This window comes from Neoarius graeffei, chromosome 11, assembly GCF_027579695.1.
Source record: "Neoarius graeffei isolate fNeoGra1 chromosome 11, fNeoGra1.pri, whole genome shotgun sequence".
NCBI lineage: Eukaryota > Metazoa > Chordata > Actinopteri > Siluriformes > Ariidae > Neoarius > Neoarius graeffei.
Window position 1 is genome coordinate 4,906,657 of NC_083579.1, and position 16,609 is coordinate 4,923,265.

General features: G+C 45.6%; 1 protein-coding gene across 1 annotated transcript; it reads left to right on the forward strand.

Annotated features, from left to right (window-relative positions):
* The first annotated feature begins 300 nt into the window (after positions 1-300).
* On the forward strand, positions 301-8,598 carry LOC132893741 (multiple inositol polyphosphate phosphatase 1-like). Its single transcript, XM_060932859.1, has 5 exons — positions 301-877; positions 4,323-4,517; positions 4,950-5,047; positions 6,130-6,260; positions 8,241-8,598. Exons 1-5 carry the CDS (start codon positions 301-303, stop codon positions 8,596-8,598), a joined length of 1,359 nt encoding a protein of 452 aa, XP_060788842.1.
* The last annotated feature ends 8,011 nt before the right edge of the window (positions 8,599-16,609 follow it).

The window sequence follows — 16,609 nt, forward strand, 5'->3', positions numbered from 1 at the left end:
TTTTTTCTTTTTTCTTTTAAAATCTGGACATATCGTAACCGACCAGCCTCCCCTGTTTGAAAGACTACCAGCCACCACTGCAACCAAGTGACCTGAATTGATTTTATCCTTTTAAATAGCCTATGTGGGTGAGGTAAGTGTAATTAGACTGGACAAACTAACAGCCAGTCATGATGAAAGGGGGAGGAGCTTCTACCACTAACCTATCACAGTATGACAAGGCGGAGCTTGGTGTTGAGACAAACCTAACCAGTCACAAAGACACCATTTGGAGACTTGGGTGACATTTTCAGCAGTACAATGACCTTCTTGTGTTTATTTCTAGTTGTGTTTAATCTTCACACTGTGTCTTTTGCACGTCCATCATCCTGGTGTAACGTGATGTCACCACCCGGACCCGTTCCAGCCAACGTGAAATATTTCAACACCAAAAGTCGTTATGAAGAGGTGAACCCTCATCTCAAATCTGATATTTTGGCCATCAATGAGTCCTGGGTGAAACCTCCATCTCCAGAATGTCGAGCCGTCCACCTGAGCACCATCATCAGACACGGAACCCGGTACCCCACCTCAGGGAACATCAAGAAGATGATCCGGGTCTCCAAGATGGTGCAGAGCCAAGCTGATCTGAGCTGCATCAAGGAGCTCCAGAGCTGGAAGATGTGGTATAAGGAGATCATGGATGGACGGCTGGTGGACAAAGGACGCTCAGATCATCGTCATTTGGCTCAGAGGCTGGTTAAATCATTCCCAAAGCTGATAACGAAGGCGAACATCGAAGAGGGACGAGTGAAGTTCATCACCAGCTCCAAGCACAGATGTATCAACAGCACTCTGGCTTTCCAACTCGGACTCTTGGAGGGTCTCGGCATTAAAGGTGGAGTATATTAAATATTATATACATATTGATATTTGAGTTATCTTATTAAATTCCTCAGGAGTGTGTGAGCTGAGTCTCCTTAACTGGTTTAGATCTTTAGTTTCACATCCACATTACACTACTGCAGACACTTCCTGTCTCTTATTTCATTTTTACCGTTCTATGTTATAGATCTCCTAAAGAGCTGAATTGTGTTTCAGCCTTAAAGGCAGTTTTGTTTGTATTCTTATTTAAATCTGCAATATTTAAAACTTGTGTGTATTTAGTTTGATTGCAGGCTTTCAGGCTGTGGTGAACATTTCAGGTTAAAGTGCAACACAAACATGTTTGCAGATTTCTGTACACTGTTTACTCTGTGTGTGTGTGTGTGTGTGTGTGTGTGTGTGTGTGTGTGTGTGTGTGGGTGTGTGTGTGCATTATCCCAGGAGTTTGTGTTCTTGCTCTAAAGGCGATTGCGCAATCCTTAAAATGTGCTTTTCTGTCATTAAAGTGTGTTTTTCTGATTGTCCTTTATTACAACTGATAGGCAGACTGGCATAGAGGCCACACCTCCTTCACTGAGACTGACACACAGAAGCCATGCCTCCTTCAATGAAACTGACACACATACCCCTTTTCCACCAAATCAGTTCCAGGGCTGGTTCGGGGCCAGTGCTGGTTCACAACTCGTTCAACTTGCGAGCCAGCTGAGAACCAGCTTGCTTTTCCATCGCTCGCGGTGCTAAGAGAAGACACGTCATTACGTCGCTGTATACGTCAGTTACGTTGTTGTATACGTCATTACGTCGCTGTATACGTCAGTTACGTCGCTATGTTTGCATAAACCTTGGCGCGAATATCGAAGCAAAAACAACGCAGAAGAAGCAGCAGCAACAACAACAACAATAATAATAATGGATGACTTCGCGTTTGTACAGCTGCTGCTTTTCGTCGCTTAAAAATGGCGATCTTTCGCGGTCTTGTTATTGTTGTCGGTCTTAACAACTCCGCCCCCCCGCTGACGTAAGCGGTTCTTTCCTCTGGCCCAGCAGAGAGTTGGTGCTAGCCTGGAACCGGTTTTTCTGGCCCCAGAGCCAGTTCTTTGTCAGTGGAAACAGAAAACCCGGTTCCAAACTAAGCACTGGTCCCGAACCAGCCCTGGAACTGCTTTGGTGGAAAAGGGGCATGAGAGACCACACCTCCTTCAATGAAACTGACACAGAGGCCACGCGTCCTTCACTGAGACTGACACTCAGAAACTACACCTCCTTCACTGAGACTGACGCACAGAGATCACGCCTCCTTTACCAAGACGAACACTCAGAAACCACACCTCCTTCACTGGACTGACGCACAGAGGTCAGGCCTCCTTTACGAAGACTGACACTCAGAAGCCACGCCTCCTTCACTGAGACTGACACACAGAGGCCATGCCTCCTTCACTGAGACACACTCAGAAGCCACACCTCCTTTACCAAGACTAATGCACAGAAGCCATGCCTACTGAGACTGACCCACAGAAGCCACGCCTCCTTTACCAAGACTAACACACAGAGGCAACGCCTCCTTCACTAAAATTGATGCACAGAGGTCACACCTCCTTTACCAAGACTGACACTCAGAAGCCACGCCTCCTTCACTGAGACTGACACACAGAGGCCACGCCTTCTTCACTGAGACTGACAGAAGCCATGCCTCCTTTACCAAGACTAATGCACAGAATCCATGCCTCCTTCACTGAGACTGACACACAGAGACCACGCCTCCTTCACTGAGACTGACCCACAGAAGCCACGCCTCCTTTACCAAGACTAACACACAGAGCCAACGCCTCCTTCACTAAAATTGATGCACAGAGGTCACACCTCCTTTACCAAGACTGACACTCAGAAGCCACGCCTCCTTCACTGAGACTGACACACAGAGGCCACACCTCCTTCACTGAGACTGACACTCAGAAGCCATGCTTCCTTCACTAAGACTGACACACAGAGACCACGCCTCCTTCACTGAGACTGACAGAGGCCACGCCTCCTTCACTGAGACTGACACTCAGAAGCCACGCCTCCTTTAACAAGATGAATGCACAGAAGCCATGCCTCCTTCACTGAGACTGACACACAGAGACCACGCCTCCTTCACTGAGACTGACTCACAGAAGCCACACCTCCTTTACCAAGACAAACGTACAGAGGCAACGCCTCCTTCACTAAAATTGATGCAAAGAGGTCACACCTCCTTTACCAAGACTGACACACAGAGGCCACGCCTCCTTCACTGAGACTGACACAGAGGCCACACCTCCTTCACTTAGACTGACACACAGAGGCCACGCCTCCTTGACCAAGACTAACACACAGAGCAACACCTTCGCTGAGACTGACCCACAGAAGCCACGCCTCCTTTAACAAGACGAATGCACAGAAGCCGTGCCTCCTTCACTGAGACTGACACAGAGACCACGCCTCCTTCACTAAAATTGATGCACAGAGGTCACACCTCCTTTACCAAGACTGACACTCAGAAGCCACGCCTCCTTCACTGAGACTGACACACAGAGGCCACGCCTCCTTTACCAAGACTAACACACAGAGCAACACCTTCACTGAGACTGACCCACAGAAGCCACGCCTCCTTTAACAAGACAAATGCACAGAAGCCATGCCTCCTTCACTGAGACTGACACACAGAAACCACGCCTCCTTCACTGAGACTGACCCACAGAAGCCACGCCTCCTTTACCAAGACTAACGCACAGAAGCAATGCCTCCTTCACTAAAATTGATGCACAGAGGTCACACCTCCTTTACCAAGACTGACACTCAGAAGCCACGCCTCCTTCACTGAGACTGACAGAGGCCACACCTCCTTCACTGAGACTGACACACAGAGGCCACGCCTCCTTTACCAAGACTAACACACAGAGCAACACCTTCACTGAGACTGACCCACAGAAGCCACGCCTCCTTTAACAAGACGAATGCACAGAAGCCATGCCTCCTTCACTGAGACTGACACACAGAGAACACACCTCCTTCACTGAGACTGACCCACAGAAGCCACGCCTCCTTTACCAAGACTAACGCACAGAGGCAATGCCTCCTTCACTAAAATTGATGCACAGAGGTCACACCTTCTTTACCAAGACTGACAATCAGAAGCCACGCCTCCTTCACTGAGACTGACAGAGGCCACACCTCCTTCACTGAGACTGACACACAGAGGTCACGCCTCCTTCACTGAGACTGACACTCAGAAGTCACGCCTCCTTCACTGAGACTGACACTCAGAAGTCACGCCTCCTTCACTGAGACTGACACTCAGAAGCCACGCCTCCTTCACTGAGACTGACACTCAGACCACGCCTCCTTCCCTGAGACTGACACACAGAGGCCATGCCTCCTTCACTGAGATTTAGACACACAATCCACACCCCCTCACTCCCTTCTTTATTTCTTTGTAGATGTGGATCTGCCGCACACCATTAACGATGATTTGATGCGTTTTTTCGATAAATGTCGGCGTTTGCTGGAGACGGTGGAGAACAACAAAGATGCTACGATGGAGGTAGAACTTTTTAAGAATGGCCCTGAGATGAAGAGAGCTCAGGAGAAACTCGCTGATCGATTACAGCTTCCTTACAGCAATGTCACTGCAGGCGAGTGTGTGCTAACTAGCAATGTTACTTTAACAAGCTTGGAACTAAAATAAAATGTCATTACCCAGTCGCAAACGTTATGTGCATCAACCTCTAGTCTCAAATACTGGTTTGAAGTATTACACAATATAATATAAAAGGAACGTTAGCTAAACTAGCCAGTTAGCTAAATTAGTTAGCCAGGTTATTAGTTAGCATAGCTAAGATTAGAGTTCCCTCTATGGCTAAGTATCACATCAAGATGGCTATTAAAAACTGGCTAACATCAGGTACAAGAGAGTGAACATGATGCTACCGCCACCATGTTTCACAGTCGATTCGTATAGAGTCCTGACTTACAATATTGTAGAGATGTCATGTGATTGATTTGGTGACCGGCTGATCAGATTGAACACAAGCTCAGGTTTGAACGGCGTCTCTTTTGCGCTGCAGACTTTGTGGAGACGGTGTTTTATCTGTGTGCGTACGAGTTCACCATCCTCAGCGTGAATTCACCCTGGTGTTGGTTACTCGACGAAGCAGATGGACAGGTACGGATAAAACCACACCCATACGTCAGTGTGTTCGTGTGATTAGGGCCTGAAGTTCATTTTCAAATATTTTTGATCCGGAACCTGGTTAATTGAGTTGCACGCTGAGCAAATTTCAGGGAAGTGTTTTATTTGGGAATGATCCATGTGGTGTTGGTTTGTTTTCAAGTGTTTAACTTTCTGAAAAAAATATTTTTTCCAGAAAGTATTTTGACAATTTAATTCATTTGTATTATTTTTATTTTAGTCAAATGGAATTCTCATCTCATCTCATTATCTCTAGCCGCTTTATCCTGTTCTACAGGGTCGCAGGCAAGCTGGAGCCTATCCCAGCTGAGTACGGGCGAAAGGCGGGGTACACCCTGGACAAGTCGCCAGGTCATCACAGGGCTGACACATAGACACAGACAACCATTCACACTCACATTCACACCTACGCTCAATTTAGAGTCACCAGTTAACCTAACCTGCATGTCTTTGGACTGTGGGGGAAACCGGAGCACCCGGAGGAAACCCACGCGGACACGGAGAGAACATGCAAACTCCGCACAGAAAGGCCCTCGCCGGCCACGGGGCTCGAACCCAGGACCTTCTTGCTGTGAGGCGACAGCGCTAACCACTACACCACCGTGCCGCCCCTCAGATGGAATTATATTTTTAAATTAAATGTAGTTAATTTTTATCATAATTTTTTACAATTTATTTTATTTAGTTTCCTTTTTTTTTGCTACATCAAGCCAAATATACTTAAAAATTTTTAAATTTATTTATTTGGTTGGTTTTGTTTGTTTGCTTGTTTGTCTATTTATTATGCCAATTTCTTCTATTCATTTAAAACCTATGCAAATTTATAGATTAATGTATTTTATTTTTATTTTATTTTACCCAGGATTCAGATCAAACCTATTTATATAATAATAACTTCCTTTAGTTACGTAATTTAATAAAAGGTTGTTCTATTTTATTTTTTCCACATTAACCCAAATACCTGCTACTGTCACTCTGTAAAATACATTTTAAACTGATTGATGAAAGTCAATACATAAATATTTATTCATAGTATTTTTATTTTTTTCTCCTAGGTACTGGAGTACGCTGGGGATCTGAAGCAGTTTTGGAAACGTGGGTTTGGTCACGACATTAACAGGAAATCAAGCTGCGTTCTCTTCCACGATCTGTTCAAACGCCTCGACACAGTGGCCAGTCAGATCAAGTATGAAACTCACAACTACTGCATTTATCATGGAGCAGGTGTTCAGATTATTATAAAGACCACACAATAATAATAATAAAGTTTTATGCACATAGCAGCACAAAGTGTTTTACAGTGAAATAGTTATGCTCCATTTATTGTAATAAAAGAACCTTAATGATAAAACACACGATAGAACAAAGAGTACAATGAAAATAATTTACTAGTTTTTAATTTAAAAAAAAGATGATCAAATTAATTAGAGATAGAGTAACAAAAATACCTAAAAATTATTTTTATTGATTGATTATTTAGTTAGATACTTAGTTCCTTACTACTTCCTGGTTACTTACTTATGGCCCTTTTCCACTACCCTTTTTCAGCTCACTTCAGCCCGACACGGCTCGCGTTTCGACTACCTCAGAACAGCACGACTCAGCTCACTTCAGCCCTGCTTAGCACCCAAAACTTGCATGGTTTTGGAGTGGGGCTGAAGCGAGCCAAACCGAGCTGAGTGAGGCTGGGGGCGTGAGCAGACACTCCCCTGTGCGCTGATTGGTGAGGAGGAGTGTCCTCACATGCCCACACACGCCCCGCGAGCACGCTGGGATCTGTAAACACCGCAAACCCGGAAGAAGAATAATTACGAATTGCGAGAATTTCTGAATCCTTATGCGCCTCAGCTCATCTATACGCTCTTGCCAGTATCTGTTGGCGTTGTCGGTGACAACAAGCCACAGCACCAAGACCAACAACACTAACGACTCCATGTCCTCCATGTTTATTGTTTACTATCTGGGTCGTGAGACTACCGCTTAAAAGATCACTGATGTCACTGTTTGCACCGCTTAACGACATCACGTGATGTCCACCCACTTTCGCTAACTCCACCCAATGTGTCCACCCACTTCCAGCCAGCACGGTTCAGCACGGTTGTAGTCGAAATGCAACTCCAACAGCCCCACTCAGCTCGACTCAGCCCAACTCAGCACGGCACGGCTCAGCCCAACTCAGCCGCGTTGGTAGTGGAAAAGCGGCATTAGTGAGCGACATGGTTACTTACATGAGTTGTTTATTCATTACTTACTCACACACTTAAAGTGATGCAGGTCGATGTGCTGGTTCAGGAATCGTTTAATCCGCTCCCCTTTCTGAATTGTTTGAGCTGATACTCATCCCCATAGCTGGGATGCATCGTGTTTCGATATACTGTATTTTATTTCCTAATGCGTGGCGTCCTAACCACGTGTTAGTCTGTTTACAAACCGCTCGCTCAGCAGACAGTTCGGAAAAGTCATGTAAGGTCATGTGCGGGTCAAAGGTCATGACTGCGGAGCCACAGCAAACATGGCGGACAGCCCAGATCGAACGAAGTCTCCTAAATCGAGACATAAAACAACGATTTTAAGGAAGTATCTGACATTGTCAGCGGCAAAACGTGCTAGAAAAGAGAGGGAAAAAACACGGCAGACAAGTCTGTGTCGGAGGCCACCGGTTCCACCACGTTTGTTGCGATCTTGCTCATTATAATATTATAATGAGGATAAACTTCGGCCGTTTCTGTACCCAAGTGTAAACATTAGTGCGCTGTGTTTTTCCAGCTCATTCTCCTTCACAGGCCTGAGGCAGCGGGCAATACAACGTGTGATTCAAGTACCTAGGGGTTATCCTAGCTCCACAGGGTACTACTGATCTTTTTAATACATCAACCTGGGTCACTTTAATTAGCTACTTATTTACTTAATTACATACTCCGTTAGTTAGCTACTTACTTACTAGTTACTTTATAGTTATTTAGTTACTGGTTACTTATTACTGTAGTTACTTACTTGATAATCAGTTACTCATTAGTTACTTACTCTTTGGTTACTTATTTAATTGAAATTTTTTTTCCACATGAAACCAAATACTGCTGCTATCACACTGTAAAACATTTTAACTAATGAACTTTTAAAGTCTTTTAAATGTTGTACTGTATGTAATGTTATCCCTGTGGGTCAGGTCGGGTGGGCATGTCTCCGAGGTGGTCATGGTGCAGGTGGGCCACGCTGAGACGTTACTGCCTCTGCTCACACTGTTGGACCTGTTTAAAGACAGTGTTCCTCTCAACTCTTCCAACTTTGCCTCTCACCGTGGGCGAGTGTTCCGTACCGGTCTGATTGTACCATATGCCGCCAACCTGCTGATGGCACTGTTTGACTGCCCTGACGGACTCCGGCTGCAGGCACGGCTCAACGAGCAACCTTTGACCCTTCCGGGCCTCGATGACCTTTCACCTCTGTACCAGGATGTGAGAAAACGATATGAAAAGCTGCTGCAGGGATGCAACCAGGATGCGGTGTGCATGATGGACAGCTAATAAAAAAAAAAGTGTAAAATTAAAGAGCGGGCCTATGTTTGAATAAAACATTTCAGACTCTACAGGTGAATTTTTGTATGAAATATGTATACAAACTTAAGGATCCCAAAAGGAATATGAACATGTGCTTGTAAGCGTTTTGTGAGAATATGATGTGGCTGTTACCACCTGAAATGTTTTATTCCTCTTACGCTGCAGCAATTTGCCAAGAACGATTTTTAATCTCTTAAAGAATAGCACATCCTAAATTTTTAAAATGAAAATTTTAATGTTCATGAAACGTGTTGGGTTCTTTTCTCACGTACGTTATAGTAACTATAAAACAGTCATTCCATCACAGTCTCTCTATTCTTTCTCTTGAAATTAATAATAATAATAATTATTATTATTATTATAATTTCCTCTGTCCTGAAGATGTCTGAAAACTTATTCACAGCTTTACCTCTAACTGTTACAAAGCACTGACACTGGAGACTCTTTATATAAATGTTACATAAACATCTCCTGAATGAGGAGAGAACTTCACCACATTACAAATTTTTAATCTGTCCGTGTGAATGAGCTGTTACTATAGAAATGATCGCGTATTAGAATGAGTGCATTAATATAAACCTGTAATACTGTCAGAGCTGCTGTTATAGAAGATTAATCAACACCTTCTGACCAATTACAACCCACATCTCACAAAACACCAGGCATGGAAGGTGAGGATGCAAGTGCAGATGAATGGTGTTTTAATAAAAAGCTTGAAAAGGCAAACAAATCCCAAACAATGAGCAGAGGCATAGTCAACAGACAGAGTTCAAGCAATGTGCAAATAGGCATAAACAGGATAATCCCAGAGGCAACATCAATGATCAGGCACAAGTCACACCCGGAAATAGCAAACAAAGAGCAGCTTTGTAATGAAGAGCAGGAACCAAAACAATACTTCCCAAAGTGAGTCTGAGGGCCCGTCCACATGAGTACGCAGCCTCACCCAATACGCTGTTGTTTTGAAAAAAAATCTCCGTAAACACGGAGTCGTTTCCAGAAATATCTGCGTCCACACGGATTCACTGGAAACGACCCAAAATGCTGTAGTACATATGCCATGCCTGTATGTGGCGCTGTGATGCCACCACAAAACTGGAAGAGAAGCCATGGAGCATGCGTATAAAGGTCATGCGCTGTTTACAAACAAGCTCATAACACGAGAAGAAGATGATCATGGCCAACGCAACTCTGAGAGGAAGAGGAGAGTCTTTTGTGTGGACCGACAATGAAGTGGAACTTCTACTTCGTGTCACATTGGATGTTTCTGCAGTATGAGCACAAGCCTGTAGTCTGCCATTGTTGTTGTTATGATGCGTCTAGCAGCGGCAGCTGAGGTTAAAGGTTAGAGAGGCAGGGCTTATATGTCATCGTTTCTGAAAAAATCCGCATTCGCTGTCCAGACGACTCCGGGCTATCCGGCGTTTTAGGATTTTTCCACTCTGGGACCCGTTTTCAAAAAATACCGGTTTCACATCTCGAAAAAGCCAGCTCCGTCTGGACGTGAGGCCGAAACGATAAAGTATTTATGCAGATTCGACAAAAACGTACTCGTGTGGACGGGCCCTGAGTGCAGAGTCCTTAAGTAGTGAGTCCATAATTAGAGAACAGGTGCCCATAATTAGTACTCAGGTGACGGGGATTGGTGCAAAGCATGATGGGAGTTGTAGTGCAAGGTGTGTTGTGCAGTAAATTAAACATGCAGGTGATGAAAAACATGCAGTGAATGTGACCGAGCCCCCTCCAATGAGCTCCTTCCAGGAGCTGAACAAGTGCAAGGGTGGCCTCTGGGAAAGGGGCCAGGTTTGTTGGGGCGTGTGGCATGGAACTCCCTCATGAGCAATGGGGTCAAGAATGTCCTTGGCAGCAACCTAACATTGCTCTTCCAGGCCATAGCCCTCCCAGTCCACAAGGTACTTGAAGCCATCATTCTTCCAGCATGAGTCTAGGAAGGGTGGCATGGTGGTGTAGTGGTTAGCACTGTTGCCTCACAGCAAGAAGGTTCCAGGTTCAAATCTCATGGCCTTGCTGTGTGGAGTTTACATGTTCTCCCTGTGTCTGCATGGGCGCTCTGGTTTCCCCCATGCAGATTTGGTAAAATACCCAGTCACTGGGGTTGTACAAGACAGCGCATTCTTAGTGCTCAGATAGATGGGGGAGGGTTGCGTCAGGAAGGGCATCCGGTGTAAACCCTATGCCAAATCAAATATGTGAAACAGATCCACTGTGGCAACCCTGAACATACAGGAGCAGCCAAAAGAAGAAGAGTCTAACAGTGTAAGCTTTCTACTTCAAGGGGTTCTGGGGGAGTGCTGGCTGAGGAATTGGATGCAAGTGGTCCCAGAGTGACAGGTTTTAAATCAGAGACATGGAAGGAGGGAGAGAGGCAACTGTGATGATAACTCTAGGAGTCAGATGACTTTTTTGATTTTCTTTAAGATTTTATAGGTCCAATGCAGTGGGGTTGTAGCTTTCTGCAGCTGGCCCGGTTCTGAAGGTCTCTGGTGGCCAGCCACACTCTGTCCCTGGGTTGGTACTCAGGGGTTTCACCTGGATGACGATTGTCATTTTCCTTGTGTCTTTGAGTAGTTTGGTTCATATGTTGTTGAGCAGCTTCCCACACCTGCTCATTCCTTTGAAGCTATTCACTGACAGCTGGGAGATCTGTGGGGGTGTTGTTCCAGGGGAACAAGGTGGGCTGGAAGCCAAACACGCATTGGAAGGGTGTCAGCTGTGTAGCAGAGTGTCACAGGTAGTTTTGTGCATATTCAGCCCATGGGAGTAAACATGACCAATGTTCCACGTTGTCTGAGCAGAAGATATGAAGGAAGGTGCCAATTTTTGATTGGCCTGATCAACTTGGCCATTGACTTGAGGATGATAGCCTGATTTGAGGCTCATGGTAATACCCAACTTCTCCATGAATGCCTTCCTGACTTGGGAGGTGAACTGGCCACCCCAGTCACTGACTATGTCCAGCGAAGTCCAAAGTTTCTGAATATGTGGTTAAACAGGAGTTCGGTTGTTTCGAATTCTGTGGGTGGACTGGGCAGGGGCAACAGGCATAAGAAGTGAGAGAAGCAGTCACGCATGACCAGGATGGTACTTTTCCCCTGAGATTCAGGGAGGTCTGTCTGGAAGTCCACTGTGATGGGAGTTCGGGTAGGTAAAGGCATAAGCTTGCCAACTGGCATTGACCTGGGAACTTTGGCTCTGGCACATTCAGAGCAGGAAGAGACTGTTGATTAATGTTGGCGAGCATATAAGGCCACCAGTACTTGATCTTTCAGAGCTGGTAAGTGTGTTGAACCCTGAGGTGGCCAGTGTTAGGAGAGGTATGAGCCCACATGATGAGATGAGCCCTGAGGCATGGTGGGACATATGTGAGCTTGGTGGAACATCCCGGAGGAGTGTGGGATGACAATGTGCAGGCCAGTTCTTGGTCGATTTCCCAGGTTATGGCATTGATGAAGCATGAAGGAGGAAAAATGAGTTCAGGCATGGTTCAGGTTCGTTTGTTCCATGTTGACTTGACAAGGAGTCGGCCTTGGTATTGTGGGAACCAGGACAGTAAGACAGGGTAACATGGAAGCATGTAAAGAAAAGAGCCCACCGGGCTTGTCTCGGGTTCAGCCTCTTAGCAGTGCACAGGTATTACAGATTTATATGGTCAGTAAATATGACAAACAGGTGCTTTGTGCCTTCTAACCAGTGCCACCATTCTTCCAGGGCCAGCTTGATGGCTAGGAGTTCTTGGTTGTGGACATCATAAATTTTGTTCAGTGGGAGACAGCTTCCTTGAAGAGAAGGCCACTGGATGCAGTTTTGGCTTTTCCCTGAAATGGTGCAATAGTACAGAGCCAACTCCTGTGTCTGAGGCATACACCTCCAACATAAAGGGTTGTTCAAGGTCTGGGTGCTTAAGGATGGGTATCGACGTGAACACACTCTTGAGAGCCTAGAAAGTCACCTCAGCCAATGGGTTCCAGGCCAGTTTCTTGGCCCCCTTTTTGAGAAGGTACGTCAGGGGCATGGCAATGCTGCTAAACCCCTATATGAAGCATTGGTAAAAGTTTGCAAGTCCGATAAAGCATTGCAGGTCCTTGACAGTCTTTGGAATGGGCCAAGACATAACAGCGGTGACCTTGGAAGGGTCCATAGTGACTCCCTCAGGGCTAATGATGTACTCCAGGAATGTCCAGTGAGGGGGAGTAGATCAGAATGTCATCAATGTAAGCGATCATGAATTTTCCCAGCATGTCCCAGAGCACATCATTAATCAGGCACTGGAAGATAGAGGGGGTGCCAGAGATCTCATATTGCATGAACATGTATTCATAGTGACCAGTGGTGGTTTTCCACTCCTCCCCTAAACAGATGCGCACAAGGTTGTAGGCACTCCTAAGGTCCAGTTCTGAGAAGACCTTGGCTGGCCGTAGCTGTTCCAGGACTGAGGGCACAAAAGGCAGAGGATATGGGTACTTGACAGAGATCTGATTTAGCCCTCAATAGTCTATACATGGATATAGACCCCCATCTTCCTTTATGATGAAGAAAAAGCCCACTGAGGTGGGTCAAGTAGAGGGTTGAATATAACCCTGGGTGATTGCTTCTTGCACATACTCCTCCATAGCCTATTATTCTGAGAGGGATAGGGGGTAGATGTGACTGCATAGGGAGAAGTGCCAGATAGCAGATGAATGGTGCAATCATATGGCCGATGTGGGGCCAGACCACTGGCCATTTTCTTGCTGAATATCTCCTTAAGGGTGTGGCACTCCTGAGGGATTCAAATTTGTTCCATGGTTTTTGGACTTTCCACTGTGGTGGAGGTGAAGCAGAGGTGTTGGTGTTGCAGGCAGGAGTGTTAGGGGCAATGCAGTGACCACTGCATGATCTCCCATCTGGCCAAAGAGATGACTGGGTCATGCTGCTCCATCCAAGGCATACCTAGTACAATGGGGTGAGCAGGTGTGAATGTGACCAGGAAGCTGGTGGTTTCCCTGTGCAGGGCCCTGACATGGAGCACCAGTGATGGAGTGCAATGCATCACAGTGGGTCCACCATCAATGGCATGAATAGGCAGAGGCTTGGATAGGAGGAGCAGTGGGATCTGAAGTCATTCGACTGTGTGACGATCAATGAAGTTTCCAGCAGCCCCAGAGTCCATCAGTGCTGTAAGGGGAGAAAGGGAGCCTGAGTATTCTATCTGCACTGGTAGCATCAAGGATTTATGAGAGAGAGATAGGAATTGACTCACTGAGGCAGGGTGAGAGGCCACAGGGGCTCTCTCCCTGCTTTGCTTCTGGGCTAGGGTCTTTCAGCATAGTGGGCAACTGGAGATGAGCTGCTCGGTGTTGCCACAGCAAAAACACCAGCCCTCACGTTATCGCTTCTCTCTTTCACCAATGCTTTGCCAGGTGTGCTGGATCTACATGGGCTCTGGACTGGCAGCTTGAGCTGTGGTACAAGCAGTACCTGACACTTTGGATTGGTGTTGAATGATCTGATCCAGGTGAATGGTGAGATCAATGAGAGCATTGAGGGTAACTTGTTCATTATGGCAGGCGAGCTCCATGCGGATGTCTGCGTTGAGTCCATGGTGGAAGACAGCCTTTAGCGCAGACTCATTCCATCCACTTCCCACAGTTTGTGTCCAGAACTCGAGTGTGTATTCAGTGGCACATCGTTACCCCTGCCAAATATCCAGCAGGCTTTCGCTGCTCTCGTTGCCTTCAGGTGTGTGGTTGAACACCCAGTGGAACATGGCCAAACTGTTTATAGGTATGCAAAGCCCCATGATTCTGTTCCCAGATGGTGGTAGCCCAGCAGATAGCTTTGCCTGTTAACAGGTTGATGAATTGAGCCACCTTGTCCTGATCTAAAGCTCCCTCTTGCACAGCAAAATACATAGAGCACTGTAGCAGGAAGCCCTGGCATTGCACAGCTTTGCCGCTGACTTTGTCTGGCCGTGCAATTAGCAAGCTGGTGATGACTGAACAGGTTTGCGAGAAGCAAGGAATGGAAGGTTACAACAGCACATCGGCTAGCTGCATGAGTTTCTCCTTTGTGGCTTGGAGGCGTTCTTGCTGTTTATTCATGAGCTGGCCCTGATTGATGAGCACACTGTGCAAGTTCTTTTGCACTGATGCATCCATGTTATGGCGAAGTACTGTATTTGGTCATAAGCACCAGACACGAAATGAGAGGATGCAAGTGTTTTAATAAAAAGTCAAAAAGGCAAACAAATCCAACAAGCAGAGGCATAGTCAACAAACAGGCATAAACAGAATAACACAAGAGGTAATCTCAATGATCAGGCACACCTCATACCCGAAATAGCAAACATAAACAATGGCTTGGTAATAAACAGCATGAACCAGAAAAATACTTTACAACATGTCTGAATGCAGAGTCCTTAAGTCGTGTGTGGTAGTGATCAGGGCCGCGTTAACCCTTGCCGAGGCCCTGGGCAGACACACCCCCGAGGCCCCACCCCCGCCTGTTGTCAACTGTGCTCAGCAAATTCACCCCCTCAGACGTGCCTGTCTAACTAGATACAGAAGCTTAAATAATGATAATGGCACAATTAGAAATACTATTGAACGATAAAACTTTATATCCATCAACACCTATTTAATCGAGAAAAAGCAATGGTGAAATAGGCAATTGCATGGTGAAAAACTCCATCAGACATCATGGTTAACAAGTCTGGATCACTAAAGTTTAGCCTCAAGAAGCCTTTGAATGAGTGAGTCAATGAACAACATGTCAAGAACATAACCTCGGCCTACAACAGTTTCTTTAGTATTCAGAACAAGAACATTCATTTGGTATATAACCGTTCGTTTTCATTTTGGAATCCAGGCAACTTTTAACTTGTGAAAACAAAGAGCGATAACAAAGAAAGAAAAATATCTTGCTTCTCAGAAATAAATCTCAAAATGTTAGGCTATGTGAAACATTTCATCCTTTCACACACGTAATGTCCCAAACAGCAGTGGCACACAGCTTTGCGCATTCAGTTTGACAGCCATGGGTCAACTTACAAGGGCACTTTCCTACTTTTCTGGAAAGCGAAGTCATTAATTAAATCATTGAACTCAAGCTGGCATAGCAGATCATATTCAGTTGACATTACAGTTAAAAAGTTTAATCTGTTTTCAGTCATTGTGGTGTGAAGGCGATTTTTGATGAGCCCAAGCTTAGAAAAAGATCTCTCACCGGTAGCATTTGACACAGGGAGCGTCAGATAAATCCTCAACGCTATTTCCACATTTGGGAAAATGCTTGATAGTTCTCGCTCTTTCAGGAGCCTCATCATATTGCTAGGTGTGAGATCGATGCTCATGTTACTGCAGAATGATACAAACTGGATAAACTCATCCTCAAGTTCGACCTGGTGGTCTTCACTGAACTTATTTACGACTTTGCGGCAGGCGGTGAGGATCTCATCTGTGGACATGTTTCGCAGAGTGGTCATGAAGCCAAACTGGAGATCTCTTTGTAGGCATCGCATCTCTTGTGCAATGCGCTTACTAAATTGTCTATGATGACATAAAAAACCTCCACACGGAACTTCGCGCTCCCAGTGAGAATATGATCAGGGGTGTCTGATTCATCAGCTCTCTTTGACCTTGTCACCTGACGCATAGTTTCTGACCTGTATTGCTGTGTAGTAGAGATGTTTTTGGCTGCTATTTCTATTTCTTCGAAATGATCACGCAAATCCTGGACGAAATCGGTCAGTGACTGAATCAAGGCTACAGCCTTAATGAGATCTAAATCAACTGTCTGCAGCATAACACTGGTTGTCTGGAACCTCTGCAAGATTTTATTCCAAAACAGACTAAAAAAAGCTGTCTCGAGTTTATTCATTTTCTTCACAAGGGATTTAGCTTCCTCTCTTGTGTCAGCAGTCTGAGTTGCATCAGTAGAAAGACTGCGCAAGATATGATGTATATTTTGATAGTTAATG

Bases quoted from the DNA above. Each gene is read 5' to 3' on its own strand.
- LOC132893741 (XM_060932859.1), top strand. From the start codon at position 301: ATGACCTTCTTGTGTTTATTTCTAGTTGTGTTTAATCTTCACACTGTG. The intron at 878-4,322 runs GTGGAGTATATT...ATTTCTTTGTAG, and splicing joins GGAGGGTCTCGGCATTAAAG to ATGTGGATCTGCCGCACACC. The intron at 4,518-4,949 runs GCGAGTGTGTGC...TTTGCGCTGCAG, and splicing joins TTACAGCAATGTCACTGCAG to ACTTTGTGGAGACGGTGTTT.